Genomic DNA, 18,346 nt, shown 5'->3' with positions numbered 1-18,346 from the left:
AAACCTTATTGATTCATCAACCTCCATTGCTTTTGGCTCTTTCCCTATGACCCTATGGAAATAGAACTTACACAAATCAATGCATTTGACTTAGACTCTTCTTCTCTCACCCTCTATTAAACAAAACTCACATACAACAAAGTCTCTGCCAATTAGGGGCATTTGCAAATGTGGCTTCATTGATTTTGACTCTTCCTCCATTCCCGAATACAAATGAAACTCACACAAATTAGAGCCTTTGACAAGTACATGCAACTCTGTTGATTTAGGCTTACCCTATGTGAATAGAACTTACTTAGATTAGAGCCTTTGTTAAGGAGTTGCGATTGTCTTGCTCACAATTTGCATGTAAATTAATTCAAAAAAGGCAATATTTATATCACCATATACATGTATGTTATTCAGGGCTATTGCCCTAGCAACCCTAAGCCATTCTAAGCTTTTTGTAAACCACACTAATGTTTTGGAAGTAGCCTCGGATCATTTCAAAACCGTGAGAGCTTCGTCTCTCTTCTCAGGCCCTTGGTGAACATTATTTTAAGGTCAATGCCTTTGCGTCCATATGTAGGTAATGGGGAGAGCCCTCTCCAAATTCTCTCCCCCCACCTCCCAAAAAACACACACACACACACACACACACACACAAACAAAACGGACATTTGCATTGTTTCTTTGCTTTGGCTTAAACCCTATGGAAACCTTGCGAGCGAGTGACCTCGGAGTTAATATGGTTATGGAGGGAAGAACGCTTTCGGCTCCATCGCCAACAACACGCTAAATAAAAAGCCGTCTCAAAAACTGTTGCTGTTCGGCGAGAGAGCACCCATGGCGCTTCGTCGTCTGCTTCGCAACGACCTGTTTCGTTATCAGCGGACTCAATCTGTGCTGCATTCCCTGTCCTATTGCTCCTCCTCCGGCTCCTCTTCCAACGAGGCTCCCTCTTCTGCGCCGGATATCCCCATCGTCTCCTACGCTCCCTTGCCTGAGGACGCCCTCCCGGACGAGCCTGCCTTCCGGTGGCGCAGAGGCAGCAACCGGTTCGGTGCTGCTCCGGATGAGGCACAGGATCCAGAGGCCTCCGCCTCATCTGCAGGGACTGAGGCGCCTGCCGCTTTCTCGTCCACTCTTCTCCCGGCTGCATATGAGGTCAAGCCGAAGGTTGCACCGCTTCCTGAGGATCGGTCATATCAGGATCAGCGAGGAGATCTGCAGCAGGAGGCTGCAAAAAAGCCAAGGCCTTCCCTTTTCAAGAGTCAGCTGGTGAATTTTGTTCCAGAGGATCAATTAGACCTTCCTGTCCCCAAACTGGTGAAGATGGAGCAGAAGGTCCGGCCTCCGCCTATTCCTTTAATGGAGGCCATACGGCAAGTGAAGGTATTGGTTCATTTGCTGGGTCTCTGTTTGAGCAATGTAGGAATTTTGCTTATATGCAATGCATATATCGTTAGTAAATTTTGTGGCTTGGTGTTTGAAAAGCTCCAATTTGTTCAATTGGTGTGATAATCTAGGGGTCTCTGTTTGAGAAATCTAGGAATTTTACTTATATGGAATGGGTGTGTTCATTTGTTCATATGGTGGCAATGGGAGAGATCTGTCAACTGTTCCTGATTGTGGCACAATTGATCAATGGTTTCTATGTGGTCCAGTCTAAACGTAGTGCTAAGTTTGATGAGACAGTGGAAGTTGCTGTTCGCCTGGGAGTTGACCCGAAGAGGTCAGATCAGGTAATCATCTTGAGTGGTTTCAGTGTCTTAATCATACGCCATTTGATGCTTATTGGTAGCTTCTATTTGCAGATTGTCCGTGGTGCTGCAACTTTACCCCACGGCAGTGGCAAGGTCTTTTGTCTTTGATGAAATATGTGTTTTCTGTGGGCAAGTCCGTCAGCTTGGATTTTGGAGGCATCGCACTCATGTTCTTCCTGTTCTATCGCAGGTTGTACGAGTTGCTGTTTTTGCTGAAGATGATGAGGCCGAGGAAGCTAGAGCTGCAGGTGCTGATGTGGTGGGGTCAGATGATTTGATCAGCATGATAATGCAAAGTAAGCTGTTTTAGTTTTTTCATGTTTATTATGGCCGCTATTGTTTCATGTGCCACAGTTTTTCCTTTCTGAATTCTTCCTTGCAAGTAATGGCTTTGATGAAAAGGTCCTACTTTGGCACAGAAACATTTCAGGTGGAGGCAAGCTTGATTTTGACAAATGTGTTGCCACACCAGCTATGATGCCTAAGATCAGCAAGGTGTTATTCTTGGACCTTTGTCAAGTTTGGAAAGTTGTGATAAAGCTTGAACTTTCTAGCTAATCTTTGCAGTTGGGTCATGATCTTTGTTTAGAATTTAGATTGCCAAGGTCATGTGGGTGTGCTTGTGTATGCAATTGTAGGAGTGCTTGCATGCTGGTCATATGGAGTCCGGCCGAGCCGAGTGCTCATTTTGTTTTGTTGTGTGTGTATTTTTAAGAGAATGTTGCAAGCATTGGCATATGTGAACTTCTAGCATATTCCTTGTCCAATTGTCCCATTATAGGCGTATGAAATTCTTTTCAAAATCGGAGGAAAAAGTGTAAAAACTAGAGTTTTCATTAAGGCTCTTATCCTCAACAAAACCAAGTATGGAAAAAGATGGTTTTTCATTACATTTGAAAAAGAGAAAGCTAGGAAAAGAGAGATTGATTCTCCCGTAAGGTTTACAACCAAAACACGAGTTTTTTCCCTATGCTCTATGGTAACCTCCTTTCACAGATGTCCACCACTCCGCAAACTTGATGTACCAAGGTACACCAAACTGAACATCACAGCCCTCAAGTGGCATGATGTAGAACTCATTATGTATATCACTCTTGAATATAAATCCTCAATTTCTCAATGATGGGTGCAACAAGCTCAGCAATCCCCAGGGCAGCCAAGCTTTCTCATGCACTTGGGTCAAAGCTGATCAAGGTAGTCTGATCTCTCACTTTGTGTGAAGCCTTGTAGGCTACACAATTCTGTAACATCAAAACTGGGCTTCTCACAAACCATATCGGGTATTAGGTCGATTGTTGCTTTCTTCTTCTTGGCTTCCCTCTCTTTATTAGGACAGCCATGTGGCTTTGAGCCTCCTCTTCTCAAATAAAACACTTGGCAGCCTTGAAAGCTTCACATTGCTAAGGTGACTTACCAGTTCATTCTTGCTGCCTATTTGCAAATTGCTATGGATTTGGAATCCTTTTCACCATTACCAGGCTTGAAAAGGTTTTTTGTCATTCTCCAATGTGCTGGTCTCATAGCCAAAAACTTTCCCATGCAGTAATTCATCAGCCATAGTAGCTTTCTCAATGAGCTGAAATATTCTATGCACTTTGGTCTTTCTACACAGTCTTGTATAAACTTGGGCAGCCAGCAACAGTACTTTTTCTCTATTCCTCAAATGTAACCTTTGTGTAAGAACTAACAGACATCAAAGCCTCCCAAAACTTGTTATATTTTGCCAAACATTTGCAATTTGCTGCCCTCAACCAATTCCAAGGAGTTTTTACTTCCAACTCAAAGGTGCTAGTAAGCCACCTGTTGCATAACTCTTGCTTGAACAGCATCCAAACTTTTGGTGCTGAACCAAAAGATTTGTCCATTATCCTTGTATATTCCCTTTGAGGAAAGAAGATGCCTTGTGCACTTTGGACCACACAATACACTTGAATAAGCTATGCCAAATGATTGAGTAAAAGACAAAACTTCATCTTATTTTGTTCATTAAGGGTCTCAAACTGCAATATCATCTTTTGATTTTTCCTCAGAGTGAGGTTGTCATAGATAGATGATTGCAAGAAATCTAGGCCAACTTGCACTACCTATTACTTGGCAAATATTCCCAACCATTAGCTGAATCTCCATTACCGTATATTGGCACAAACATACTTTGTGGATGGGGCTGCACCCCAACCTGAAAACTTGGTTGAGTGTCCACATTTGAATACATGTGATTGGATGGGTTCGTTTATATACCAGCAAACACATTACCTTACAAAAAGACTTGGCCTATTGGAACATTAGTTTCCATAGCTTGAAACATAGAACTTGCTATAAAATGATGTAGGTGCACAGGTGGTGACTGAACTGTTTTTTGTACTTGTTGTATTTAATGAAAATTATCATCTTGTCCATTGACCTCAGCAACAAAAGGAAACTGCTGAATTGGAATGCTTTGAATTGGTGGTACTATTGTTTGTTGTCAACTGTAGACTAAAATCAAGTGGGCTGTTTCTTGGCTGCACTAAGATCTTGGTTGGCGTCTATTGTCTCCCCCTTTTGGACTCCCAAGAATCTAATAATGCTACAAACTTAGGATTCTTCATAAGCTAAGCAAAAGTCTCCATTGAACTCATAGTCACAAGAGACAACCATTTTTGGACTTGAGGATTGCGGGGATGGTACCTTCTTTTTGTCTCACGTCCCATTCTATGCGACTGTATAGTCACAAGTAGTGGCAATTCCTCCCCGTTCCTTTTACCCGTCCCTTGTCCTTGTCCCATTTTGTGTCACTTGTGACTATGATTGCACTAGAGAGTTGTATAAACTTGTTAATCGTAGCAAGCATTTATGCTTTGAATAAAGTATCATCATCTACATTAGTCCTTGGATCCCTAGAGTATGAAGCAACATTATCCATTTTCTTTCCATGTCTTTGAGGACATCCTTGCTCTTCTCCTAGGGATACATCCTTCCCAAACAAAGCATCATCAAATGCATTAGTCCTCTTCGTCCCCCTAGACTAAAGCAACATTATCCATTTGATTTTCGTGTATTTGGGACCAAACTCCTATTGCTTTCTACATCATTAACATATTGAGAAACATCCAATCTAAGAGATCTCAGTTTTGAAAAATCTTTCTTGAATGCTTTTTCTATTTGATTGAAATTATGACTGAAATGCTTGCACCCAAGTAATTGTGGACTCACCCCCTTGAGGAAGTTGGTGATGTCTCAGCAATAGAATCACAAGACTATCCTTCGGTGAATCAAAAGGCAATTATCTTTAACTTGCAAGCATTTAATCATAAAACTAGAAATCCAACAGGATAGAAACAAATCAAGTAGTGGACCTAGAATTCTCTTGCACTGGAACACAAAGAAAGATTGGTCTCAAAGCCTGCCGCCATTTGCGGTACAAAGCCTTCACCATTGGCTTTCCAAATGTAGCCCTCAGTAGGCCAATCCATTACAATTGCTTATGGATTTAAGCAATGCTCACTTATTTGTCACTAGTTGCTCTCACCAAATAAGGCTAAGAATACTCGATGTGAGAAAGATGACTATGATACGATGGACACATAAGAAGACCAATTTTCTTGACATTAGATCTGGCCAAAAAATGCTTCTTAGAAAAATCTATTATAGATCTCTCCACAATGCCACGAATCTTAAGGAAATAACACAAAACCCAATAGGAAAGCATGGATCAGCTTTAGAACTTCTCAAAGTGGTTTTGAACTGAATCACCTAGCTTGGGGCATCATTGCTTGCGTGCTATCTTGCATCCACAATTGGGTGCCCATATATGCTTTCACTAGATCTAAAAGAGTTCACAATAGAAGAAGGAAGGGTGTTGATGGCCCTTGTGGTCTTTGTTGCAATCCTTGTTCACCCGATCGTGCCAATTGTATGAGTTTGCCATACGTTTTCCATAAAACTTTAAAAAGAAACTAGAAAATATGTGCTTTGATGGGGTTTGTTTTTGGAGGATGACATTGCTCACTGCTTTGTTTTGACTTCATGAGTTTCCTTAGAGCAGAAATGATTTACTATAGCCACGAAGTGCTGCAATTTAGGGACAATTGGTAGAAAGAATGAAGGTGACTTGTTGTATTGCGGAGATTTTATGTGCATTTTCTTGTCTAGTGATTTTTATGTGCATTTCTTGGGCAGTTTTTGCATTCTTTAGCCTACTTGTCTCACCTGTCGGACATTGTGTCAGAGTGCAGTGATGCAGAAGTGTAGGACAAAGACTGAGAGAGTGAACACACACACACACACACACACACACACACACACACACACACAGAGAGAGAGAGAGAGAGAGAGAGAGAGAGGAGACTGTAAACGCAGAAAATCCGCGGTGTAGTATGCTATATAAGAGTGTAGAAATACACAAGGGGGCAGAGAAAATATCTGCGTATGTCTCCGACTTGATGACCTCGATCTCCGTCAGCCTGAGCACAGTCTGTCTCAGCCAACAGATCTCAAGATCGGAATTTGAAATCACTGAATAATGTGTGCTAGAGTGTGCCACAATACCGGTTATAAATAGCTGAAAAATAGGAAATAACTGCAGCAGGTCGGCTGCATTAAATGCAGTCGATTGCAGTAAAAACTGTCCGACTGCAGGTGCTGACGTGGCACTTGCTGACATGGCACCGACGTCCGTACTGTCCAGGAAATGACTGGCTAACACCCCCTCTCAGATCCTGGACATGTCAAAAGACTGAGGGATTGGGAATGTTGCCGAAGAAGAGCCTGGGGAAGCGCCTTCGTGAACAAATCTGCAAGATTGTCCTCCGTCTTGCAATACTCCATATCAATGGTCCCATCTAGAAGCTTCTCTCGAATGAAGTGATACTGGATCTCAATGTGCTTCGTCTGGGCATGGAATACTGGATTCCGTACCAAGACAATGCAACTCTCATTGTCGCACCGCAATAGAGTAGGACGATTCTGGGGGCAGCCAAGCTCCTCCAGCAATCTCCGAAGCCACACAACCTAACGTGGTGGAAGACGCAGCCCGATACTCCGCCTTAGTAGAAGAAAGGGCTACTGTGGGCTGCTTCTTGCTACTCCAAGAGATAACACTTGTACCCAAGATAAAATAGTAGCTTGTAGTAGACCGTCAGTGGTCCACATCGCCAGCCCAATCCGAGTCACTTCAACCTGCAAGAACTAGATCTGAAGCAACTGTACTTGTGGGATAAGAAATCCCTAAGTCAGAGGTCCCCCTCAAATACCGAAGAATCCTCAGGGCAGCTTGTCAGTGCACCTGTTTGGGTTCCATCATGAACCTTGTCAAAAGACCCATAGCAATACAAAGATCAACACGAGTATTGAGAAGCCAAATCAAGGATCCAATCAACTGATGGTAGCGTGAAGCATCCATCACGGGAGAATCTGAATGTGAAGTGGCCTTTCAATTCGGATCCATAGGAGTAGTAATGGGCTGACAAGTCTCCATCTCAAAAGTCACCAAGAGCTCCTGAATGTACTTCTGCTGAGAGATGTAAATGGGCCTCAGAGACTGATAAATCTCGTGACCCAAGAAGAAATGAAGAAGCCCCAAATCCATCATCTCAAATACGTGATGTAAAGCTGTCTTGGTCTCTTGGACCTTCTGTACATGATCCCCTATCAAAATCAAATTATCAACATATAACACGAACAACACACGACCAACCTCGGAAGTGTGCACATAAAGCTGCGGATTGGCCTTGGAGCGCCGATATCCCAACTTCGACTGAAGAAATGATTCAATCTTCTCATTCCATGCACGCGGAGTCTGCTTGAGGCCATACAAGGCCTTCTTCAACCTGTAAACGTTCCCATCCAAGGCTCCAAAGCCAGGAGGCTACTCAACAGAGATCTCCTCTTGCAAGTCACCATTCAGAAAGGCCTACTTCACATCCAACTGATAAACAGGCCATCTCCTATGGCTAGCCAAGGCAAGAACAGCTTGAATAGTCGCCATACAAGCAGTGGGGGCAAAAGTATCATGGAAATCAACGCCTAGGCGTTGAGCAAAACTTTTAGCAACAATGCGAGCCTTGTGCTTGTCCAAAGAACCATCGCTAAGGTACTTGGTTTTGAAGACCCACTTGACACCAATCACCTTCTTGTGAGAGGGACGAGGCACAAAAGACCAAGTGCCATTCCTCTCAATAGCCTCCAACTCGGCTTCCATGGCCTTCCACCAATGATCAGAGTGCAAAGCCTCCTTCATTGAAGTGGGCTCTCGATCTTGCATAATACGGGTCAGTATACAATAGTTGGAGCAAACAAGCTCCAAAGAATATGCCTGGTTCCTCCGTGACCTTCGCGGTCTATCCTGCGGTTCCCACTCCTCAGGGACCCCCTCGATCCCTAAATCTTGAAGGGTATCATGGGCCCAACGAGGAACCTCTCCTAGTCGCTTTTCATATGCTGAAGACTCAGGAACATCCATTGGCGGAAGCTCCTCGAGGGTGGCCGGTGGAAGAGAAGACTCTGAATCCGAAGAAGAATCTCCATCGAGAGGCTCTGGCTCCAAAGGATCTGTCTCGGGAGCCCAACTCTCCCCTGGATCTCCAAGGATGGGGTGCTCCTCACCCCCCTTTGTGGCCGGTACTTCCACGAACTGCACATCTCGGCTCATGTAGACATCTCGCTTAATGGGATTAAACAAATGATAACCTTGGAATTGGGAGCTATAGCCAACAAAAACCTGTCGTCGGGAAGTTGCCTCGAACTTATCACGTTGTGTCTTCGGAATGTGCACATAAGCATCACACCCAAAGATCCTGAAATAAGAGACATCAGGCTTAGTCCCGAAGTAAGCCTCAAAAGGTGTCATCTTGTCAACAGCCGAAGTGGGAGATCGATTAGGGATGTAAACTGCGGTAGCCACTACCTCGGCCCATAGAAATTGAGGTGTTTGTCGATGTTTCATCATGGTGCATGCCATCTCGATCACACTTCGGTTCTTCTGCTCCAAAATGCCATTCTCTTGGGGAGTGTTGGTGTTAGCAAACTCCTGGTGAATGCCCCTATCTACACAAAAACGAGCAAACTCATTAGACATAAATTCACCTCCCTTGTCTGAATGCAAGGTCTTGAGTCGCCGGCCAGAACGGTTCTCCTCAAAGAGAAGCCAATCCTTGAAATGAGAGAAAGCCTCCGACTTCAAAGTCAAGAAATAGGCCCAAGTCATCCTGTTGTAGTCATCTACGATCAACATGAAGTACAAGCTTCCCTTCAGGGACTCGGTCCTCATCAGGCCACAAAGGTTCATAGATACAAGCTCCATGGGTGAAGTAGACCTCCTAGAAGCTTTGTGGGGAATTGCATCCCGGTGCAGTTTCCCACGAACGCAGGAGACACATGGTTGATGGCTCACCACTATGTCCGGCAAGCCTCGGACAAACGACCCTCGCAACGCCTTCCGAAGGTACTCGTAGTTCAGGTGGCCAAACCGAGCATGCCATAACTTGGACTGTGTTTGAGAAGTAAGAAGAAGAGAAGTAAGAGCTGAAGAAGACTTCATTTTCCTCATACCTTGTAGAGAGAACCTTCCTCGATCCACAATCAAGGACTCGAACAATATCATTGTCAAACTCCACCAAGAGGCCAAGAGCACAAATCTTATGAACCGAAAGTAAATGATACCCCAATCCTGGCACATGCAACACCTCAGAGGTGTGGGTACCACCACGTCCATCTGGAATACGTTGCATCTCACCCCGTGCAGCAATAGACAGAGAAGAGCTGTCTCCAATGAGAATCTGCCCACGCAAAGGTCGCAAATGGGCAACACCAATGGAAGGAGTCATGTGCCGTGAAGCACCATTGTCCACAATCCACTCTCGAGCCTGCGGAGTTGTCATTGCAGCATCAGAAGTTGTCGGTGTAGAGTCCTCAATGACTGCTAAGTGTAGAAAAGCAGCTGATGAGGGTGCAGCCATTGCTCCAGAGTCCTTCGTGTCCTTCTTCTTGGTATCCTTCTTGTCTTTGTTGGGGCAATCCTTCTTCCAGGCTGGTCTTTCCACAAATATGGCAAGTCGATTCCTTCTCCTTGTCCTTCTTGGATTTGTTGTCCTCCTTCTTCTTTTGGTCCTTCTCCTTCTTCTGAGAGGCTTGACCAACCAATGCCTCCGATTTGGAAGCATTCTGTCCTTTCAATTGTTCCTCTTGGTCCAAGACCATAGAAACCAACTCTTCCCATTGAAGAACATGGCACTGACGTCCGTACTGTCTAGGAAATGACTAGCTAACACATTGTCCACCCTTTTCAAGATTTTTTTTGAGCATTTGTGGCATTTTTACTAGCATTAAATGCTAGTTGGCCATATTTTTTGCCCCAAATTTCAGGTTGGCTAGTTTTTGGGATATTTAGCTATGTATAGCCATTTCCCACTTGGCAGTTATATATATATATATATATATATATCATCATTTTCCCTCCTTGCCAGGCACACTCTGACTGTGTCATCTTCCTTCGTCTTCGGTGTTGCCATCATCATCAGCTTGATTTGGTGCCCTCATCGACACTGTGGGCTGCATGTAGGGACTGATTAGTCCTCTTGTATTCAACATTTGTTCCTTGTTCAGTGCAGGTTTTTTTCTTCTTTTCTTGCAGATTGCGTCTCTATCTTCCTCTGTGTTTGAGTTCCTTCTTCCATTGCACACTCTCACATGGTATCATTGCCTAAGAGCGACACAGAGCTGACTTCTCACATAGGAGACCACCCCAGACTGCTAGGCGACCTTGCCACATCATCATTTTATTGAAAACACAGCTTTTTGCTTGGAGGCGTGTGCTTTTCTTGTGCTAGGTACCTGTTTTGCTGCCCACTTTCTCTCCTCTTGGAGGCGACAAGCTTCCTCAATCAGGCAATAGTCTTCTGTTGTAAACATAGTGTTCCTTGGTCAGGTGATAGCTCTCCTCAACAAATGCACGTAATCCTTGTGTAGGGGACAGTCTACTTTTCCTAGGCGGAATCCTCTACACCAACTTTCTTGTGATCCTATAGCCGTTTCCTCCTGTTTCGGGGCTGTCTACCACCAAAACAAAGATTTCTTGTGGGTGGCTTGTAGAATATCAAAGATGTCTTATCACTAGTTCTTTGTTGACTTAGAGGATGAGGTCTCTGTTTCTTCCTTTGAGAGACAGAGATTTTCGTGCTAGTTCATGCGACAACCAGAGGTCACCAGCCTGTTTGTGTGGGATTCATGAGGGGTGAGCTTGTGTCCCTTGGCAGGATGATCTCTTCAGAGGATATGGCCATGATTCTTTTGACTCAGCTGCCATCTTCCCAGTTTGATGTCTTCTACATCAGCCTTCTTACATGGAGGATTTGTGAGATGCTTTTATGGGAGGAGCTTGCCCCGCTTGTTTTAGAGCATGATGAGCGCGCCAAAGAGGTAGCTAGTGGATCCACCTCCTCCAAAGCTTTTGTTGCAAGTTCGGGATGGGGGAAGAAGAAGAATGGGAAGGCAAAGGCTAATAGTCAGGAAAGTTCTTTAGGCTTAGACTCTGACTCGGAGAAGCCTAAATGCCCATATTGTGGGAAGGGGACACATCGAGAGGAGCAATGTTGGCAGAAGTACCCTCACCTTTGTTTGGGATTGAAGGATGGAGCTATAACGTTTGGGCCTTCTACCTCTACTCTAGCAGTTACCCATGAGTTAGTGTTCCTTCATATTGTTGACTTGGAGGAGCCTTTTTCCGTGGTTGCCTCATCTTTTGAGAGGCCTTGGCTGGTTGACAGTGGAGCTTCTAGTCATATGACTCCACAAGGTGATTTGTTGTAGGATCCATGTCCTATTGCGTGTTTAGTCATTGTTGGTGACATTGTTTTGGTGCCTATTTGTGGTGTTGGCACTTTGCCTTTATTTTTCGACTGTGCATTAAGCTCCCTTTCACAAGCCCTTTATGTTTCGGATTTGGGCTTTCCACTTCTCTCAGTTTATGACCTTACTAGGCTTGGTACTCGGGTTGTCTTCACCGAGCAAGCTGTTTGTATTGAGGATTCTACTACAAGGGTGGTTATTGCGACAAATTGGTAGGAAAGCCGGCTTTATGGGCTCCATTTCCCTTCTCTTATGCAAGCTCCTCTGAGGCAATTGTCTATTGCTACACCCATTCTTACTTGTGCACCATCTTTTTCACAGGTTCCTTTCCATCCCCCACCCTCTCCTCCGATGGTTCCTCGTACCCGAGGAACCCCCCATCCCTTTCACAAGGTGATGTGGCTGTGGATTTCCTAGCCCCTAGTGTATTTATCGGCAGTCTTCATCGATGGACTTCATCGACATTGGCATTCCTCTTGCCACCCAATGATCCATTTCTCCCTTGGCCTTCCGCCACATCCAGGATCTGAGAGGGGGTGTTAGCAGTCATGTTTGCCATGTCTTGTCATCTCTTGCCTATGAGCTTGAGTCTGAGTCAGTTGAGGACTTTAGGAGTTCTAACCTGTCTATCAGTTGTTTTGACGGAGGAGGTAGCTCATTCTAGAGCACCCAATTTATTGCATTTTAGTGCATTTTTGCCTCCAGTTGAGATTTTACGTGCATTTCCTGGGTAGTTTGTACATTCTTCAACCTGCCGCACCTATTGGACATTGTCCACCCCTTCCAAGATTTTTCTGAGCATTTTTGGCATTTTTACCAGCATTAAATGCTGGCCAGCATTTAATGCTGGTTGGCCATATTTTTGGCCCCAAATTTCAGGTCGGCCAGTTTTTGGGATTTTGGGCTATGTATAGCCATTTCCCACTTGGTAGTTATATATATCATCATTTTCCCTCTCCGACTCCATCATCTTCCTCCATCTTTGGTGCTGCCATCATCATCAGCCTGATTTGGTGCCCTCATTGACGCTGTGGGCTGCATGCAGGGACTGAGCAGTCCTCTTGTATTCAGCATTTGTTCCTTGTTCAATGCAGGTTTCTTTTCTTCTTTTCTTGCAGACTCTCTCTCTCTCTCTCTCTCTCTCCCCCTTTGTGTTCGAGTTCCTTCTTCCTTTGTGCACTCTCATATTATTAGCATGTCACTTTAATAATTAAATGTATCATTAAAGTCCAATTATTGACCCATTGATTGAGTAAATTTAAGTTTCTTGCCCAAAAATTTTGGCCCATGCCCATGTTGAATGAATGAAACAAAACTTTAAGGTGTATTTAGAACAAATTAGTGTGTGCATAAACTTACACATAAATTAATTCTTCTTTGTACTAATAGAATCTTAAATCAGTGATGGACTTGACCATGCTTAACACAACTCACGAATATGTTAGAATTGTCAAAAGACAATTCCAAAGATAAATCATGTCATCGTGACAGTCAGACCTTCTTGAGTTGTTTGCTGTGGACATGCATGCTGCTGTGGCTGCCTCAGAACACAGTTTTCTCAGTTTGCCATGTCATCTGTTCTGCATGACTGCTGTGATCCAAGTTTCTGACTAGCACGTTGTTATCCTACATTCAGAATGCAGCCTCTTTACCCCCAAACATAGTTTAAAGCAATTTTTTTATATCAAAGCCTTCTTCAGTTTAAACCAGATTTTTTTTCAGACGGATGACTTGTACCGCATAAAAGCAATTGTTCTCTGATATCCAAAAGGCTGTCTTTGTATGCCCAAACATCGTTCAAAGCACAATTTTTATATCCAAAGCTTTCTTCAATGAGACTAGGATTCAATTTAAAACTAGATTTTTGTATCTTTAAAAATTTCAGAGGGATGACTTGTAGTATTTTAAGGCAATTGAGATCACAAATTATATGGCCTACACAAAAAGGAGTTGTTTGCTGATATAGTACCTCATGGACAAAGTTCGTTGTCCTGACCTCAGTAGAACTTAAAGTTGTTTTGATGTAATGAAAGGTTTTGCTTATGCTATTTGCTTGTGAATGCATTTGGTTACATGTCTCTTTTGGGAGCCTTGCATATTATGAACAGTGATTGGCTGGTTCTTGCATGGAGTCATTTTTCCTATAAATGTTGTCTGTTTTTGTGTTCTTTTTCACGTTCTTTAATAAAAGCAGTCAGCTTGTTCTGCAAGCATCACACTAAATTCAACATGAAATGGCTAGGGTTTTGACTATAATAAGCTTTGTGAATGTTTGTTTCTTATTGTGATTATATGAATAGTGATTGTTTAATGCTTCACACATGTTGTCATATTTTGAGCTAGACTATGGCTACATATTCTTTCTTGTTTATATTATGTCCTCATGATATTCTGTTGTGTTTATAGGTTGCTAGAATTTTAGGCCCTCGAGGCTTGATGCCCAATCCAAAGGTATGTTAACTCAGGCCATAGTGGTACCAACTGGTGGAGTGGAAAGGTTAGAATTCTCCAAGCACTGCTACTGCTTGTTGATGCTGTAAGCTCAGTGAATCATAGTGATTGTGCTGGGTTTGGGGAGAGGGAGAAGGAAGAGGAGGGAATAAAAAATGGAGAAAGGAAGGCTTTTTACTTTTCTCAGCTTTGATGGTTTGGGCATGCTAGCTTGTGGATGCAGGAGTGGCAGGCAGGAAATGGAGAGGAGGTTTTAACTCTTTTTAGCTGAGTTTGGAACTATCTTTTGCTAGGTTGGCACTGTGACAAAAAATGTTTCAAGTGCTATCAAGAGTTTAAAGCAGGGTCGTGTGGATTTCAGAGCAGATAAAGGATCAATAGTACATGGAGGTGTTGGCAAGGTGACTTGGATTTCTAGCTCATTGTAGGAGATGATTAAAATTTCGTATTCCCCTTTCAGTTCAAGTCCTGAACAGATTTTCTTTGTGCAACTTACTTGTCTGGGGTTCTTTTTTCCATAAATCTATACATTGCGGTTGCGAAGCTTTTATACTCTCTTACACTGAAGTCCCTGGTTTCTTCTGCTAGATGAGCTTCACTGAAGAAGCTTTGTTTGAAAATATCACTTCTTTTGCGAATGCTATTCTTCTGGCCAAGCCTGCAGGACTGAAAAAAAGTAAGCAAGCAACTATTTCTGCCCATATCTTTGTACATGCAGTTTGTTTTTAACAGAATTAAGGTTCAAACTCCTTGTTTTGATTGTTTGCAATGTTTGCTATCATCTGTGTTTAAAATGTTCCATTTTATTGCTGCAGCTTCTAAGTTCGCAGGTTATTTTATCACGTGTGCACTAAGCTCTACTGTAAGCACTATACTTTGACAATTTAATTCTTGTTCGAGCTCTTTATACTGGCTGCTTCCATATTTTCTTGTGTTCTAACACAGCCTGACAGTTGTGGTTTTAATGTTTGTGGCAGATGGGTCCAGGAGTCCGAGTCACTATACCTTCAATTGCTCAGGCCGTTGATAATTATACTAGGTTGTCGGGTGTGCAGCAATAGACAATGTTAATTTTTGACTGGCATTGCTTAGTGCAGTCTCACCAGGAGCTCTCTTTCACATGCAAATATAATGAGGGGGTATGAAAGGCCTTTTGTTTTCACGTGGTACAATCAGTGGAAAAAATAATTCAACTAAGCTTCACTGATCAGAGTAATTGGAAAGCATAGGGTTGACTTAGTAAGCTGCATAGGTGCAATCAGTAAGCTTGCTAATTGAAGATGGAAAGGCTGATTGTCTACTTGGATGATAGGAAGCTGCAACCATATTCTTTCAAGGTTTGCATTTTTCAATGGAACAATACCCTAGCTGAAATGAAATGCAATTTAGACAAGCAGAGATTGCTCAGTCTAAGAGAGGGTCAAGGCTAGTATTTCAATGGTGGAAGTATCAAAAGCAGTCCATAGGGCAACTTCATTTTGTGAGGTCAGGAATGCTCTGAATTTCCATCAATTATTTGATGGTTTATAGGTAATAATTTCACACGCTTAGTCCAAGGATGGTAGTGTTATTTACAGAAATCACAAAGTCTTCAAGAAAATCACTGGTATGACATTATTGAGAAGTGGGTTTGATCTTATTGCTATTGATAACTTTACAATCAGTCATTCCATTTTGGGCAACCTAAGGTGATTCCCTTAGATATTTGCATGGCCTGTCATTACACATGGTACTTGTGTGAATTGAATTGGGGAAAAACATTAATTTGTTATCTTAGTGACTGGCCTTTTTGGCTAATGACATCTATCAATTGAAGCCGTGTCAAAATTTGGAAATTATATTGATAGTAGGGTTAATTCAGGTGACTTGGTTTGAACTTACTCTTTAGCAATATAGGAAGCTACATATTACCTTTTGGAAGTAACGAAAGAGACCATGAACATTGTTGTAGTACAAGTTAACTGTCGAGCATTGTTGAATTACTCTCCTAGTAGGTAGCTGGTATTGAAGAACCTGATGCGTAGGTGCACTCTGGCAGCATCCCATTTTTTAAAGAATTAGAGAACTGAAGTATGAATATTGAATGCTGATTTCTACAAATATTTTCAGCACATAAGAGCAACACAGCATATACCAGATTGTTCTGTTTGTAGTTAGTCATGGTTCTTTGAATGTTCTGAGGGCACTACAAACATGGCCAATAAGACTATGGAATCTAAAAGCAACACATGCCCCACCTCAATTGTGTGATGATTTCTTAAAATGGGTGCAACATTTAAAAAGCCATTTGAAGGTGACACTTTTTGCAAGGTTTTGAATGTATATTTTACATGTAACATGCAAGTGATGTCTTACATTTGTGAAAGGGACTATATTGGCCCCTTGAAATTAAAATCCCATGTTTCTGTCGTCTTCGAATTCCATCCACATATGTCTAAGGTTGAGATGCTACTAGTTACTTTTTTATTTGAGTAGAGGATGATCTATGACTTAAAAGCTTAACAGGATCCCATATTTGTGACTATTAGCCCCTCTATGTTGCCTTGTTTTGTTTGTGTAGGTGTGGGTGTGCATGTCGGTAAGGGCATATGCACATGCACATATTCAGTTTAGTGTCTTAAAGACTTATTTTGTGTTGGTCCTCAATCTTAAGTGATGATTGTAATGCTCGTGACCTTGAATGCAGCAATATTTGAGTGCATCGCCAAAAGAAAAGCCAACATGGAGTGAATAGAGGAGTTTGAATGCAATAGAGGAGAGAGGAGGAGCAAGTTTATTGATTGTTGAATGATCGAAGGCTACAATAGTTCGTTCCAAGATGTAAGATTAAGTGTTTATGTTGGTGTCAAATGGAAGTATGGGGATGATAGAAGTACAAGGGTCAATTCATCTTGGATCAATGAGTGGAGTGAGGGAGGCATGCTATTTATATATAGGCTAATTGAGGCTACAACTTGTATGTAGTTAGTCAGATTCAATATATGGGTGTCAAGGTTGGGTTGCCCAATTGACCAACATGGTCACTACATGAAAGAATGAAATGTACTAGTATTCAAAATGATGTGCTAGTACGATTTCATTGAAAGTGTTATGTAGAATGATGGATATGCGCGAGAGGATGATTGTAGATGACACATGATTGGTAACACTTCCTCTCAAATGTTGGATGTTGTAGGCCAAAGGAGATGGAATAGATTTGAGGATGGTAGAAGGGGTGTCATTGTCGATGAAGTCCATTAGTGAACAATGCTAGCCACGGAGCAATATATTTCTAGATGTAAGCCTAATAAAAGAAAATGTCACCATAAGCCAAAGGTAGCAAAGAGTCCTTGAACAAATCACTCTAGCGAACTCCAATTGAGGATGGGTGAGCTTAGCTTTTGACTTGATTGAGGGGATGATAGTGAGTAGTTATTGAAGATGTTGTAACTTGTAAAAGAATAAATAATAGGGATTAAGGGCAATTTAAAGGTTATGCAAGTGGTAGTGACGAAAGGTTCAAAGAAGATTGTGATTCTTAACGGGGCTTCTCACAATCTCCCTTATATGAGAGGCAAGGAGACTAGTGCAGAACACATTATACTTTGGTGACAAAAGATGTGAAAGAAGTGTCACAATAAGGCCCTCAAAAGAAATGATCTCATCAATAGTTATGAGCCCATTGAATCTTCATTTTCGTCATGTGGCACTTCATCATTGGGGAATTGTGAGAGGCTATTGAAGCTTCAAGTCAAGGGATATGTGATGTCCACATGTGTAGACTTAAAGAGATACTAATCTCTTCCCAACATTTGTGGTGGTGTGGATATGACTTACATGCATGAGCATAGGATCTACATGACTTTAAAACAAAAAAGGGAAGTAGGCTTTGATATTTAGTCGATTCCATAAAGGTGCACTCAATCTAAGATGGAAATCCATCATAGGTTGGAGAATTGGGATTGTCGTGAAATCTCAAAGGTTAAAAGAGGACAGGCTTTTGACTTTATATGACCTTAAAGGGTATTCATCCCATCCAAATTTTGGATGTGGGAAGAGGGTAGGATAGGTTCTTGCACAAGATATACCATGATAACCAATCGGAGATTGGTAGCCTCAAGATTGAGAAGGGGGAGAATGATAACGTGGTTGAGGAGGAACTTACCTATGATTCCTATGATTAGGCTTTGTGAACACGTCTTCACAATCTTGGTTGTTACTTTGATGGTTCTTATAGTCTCAATCCACACAATCCCCTTGTATTATTTGTATTCCACAAATATTCTTTAAGAGAACTTGTAAAATAACATAAGTGATTGTTGTTGATGAAGATGCCTTGGTAGATTATG

At 42.4% G+C, this 18,346-nt stretch overlaps 1 protein-coding gene across 3 annotated transcripts; it reads left to right on the top strand.

Moving 5' to 3' along the window:
• The first annotated feature begins 667 nt into the window (after window positions 1-667).
• On the top strand, window positions 668-15,949 carry LOC148023131 (Ribosomal protein L1p/L10e family). 3 transcript variants are annotated; one of them, XM_087696128.1, is made up of 10 exons: window positions 668-1,374; window positions 1,647-1,724; window positions 1,797-1,838; window positions 1,936-2,041; window positions 2,176-2,240; window positions 13,974-14,018; window positions 14,312-14,419; window positions 14,607-14,694; window positions 14,834-14,880; window positions 14,972-15,949. In XM_087696128.1, exons 1-10 carry the CDS (start codon window positions 826-828, stop codon window positions 14,981-14,983), a joined length of 1,140 nt encoding a protein of 379 aa, XP_087552254.1. In that variant the 5' UTR covers window positions 668-825; the 3' UTR covers window positions 14,984-15,949. The 3 variants fall into 3 exon arrangements, with proteins under 3 accessions (XP_087552254.1, XP_087552253.1, XP_087552252.1); XM_087696126.1 differs by having other exon boundaries at window positions 669-1,374; window positions 14,996-15,946; XM_087696127.1 differs by lacking the exon at window positions 13,974-14,018 and having other exon boundaries at window positions 14,996-15,948.
• The last annotated feature ends 2,397 nt before the right edge of the window (window positions 15,950-18,346 follow it).

This window comes from Lygodium microphyllum, chromosome 16 (genome assembly GCF_053477565.2).
Source record: "Lygodium microphyllum isolate KBCC chromosome 16, Lygodium_microphyllum_v1.1.10, whole genome shotgun sequence".
Classification (NCBI taxonomy): Eukaryota; Viridiplantae; Streptophyta; class Polypodiopsida; order Schizaeales; family Lygodiaceae; genus Lygodium; species Lygodium microphyllum.
Note: the sequence above shows the minus strand (reverse complement) of the source record. Positions and strands in the feature narration are given on the sequence as shown.

What these genes read in the sequence shown, in the direction of transcription:
- LOC148023131 (XM_087696126.1), top strand. Translation starts at nt 826, where the DNA reads ATGGCGCTTCGTCGTCTGCTTCGCAACGACCTGTTTCGTTATCAGCGG. An exon ending in TGATGCCTAAGATCAGCAAG is followed by an intron (nt 2,241 to 13,973) that starts GTGTTATTCTTG and finishes TTGTGTTTATAG; the next exon opens with GTTGCTAGAATTTTAGGCCC. An exon ending in GCTTGATGCCCAATCCAAAG is followed by an intron (nt 14,019 to 14,311) that starts GTATGTTAACTC and finishes ATCTTTTGCTAG; the next exon opens with GTTGGCACTGTGACAAAAAA.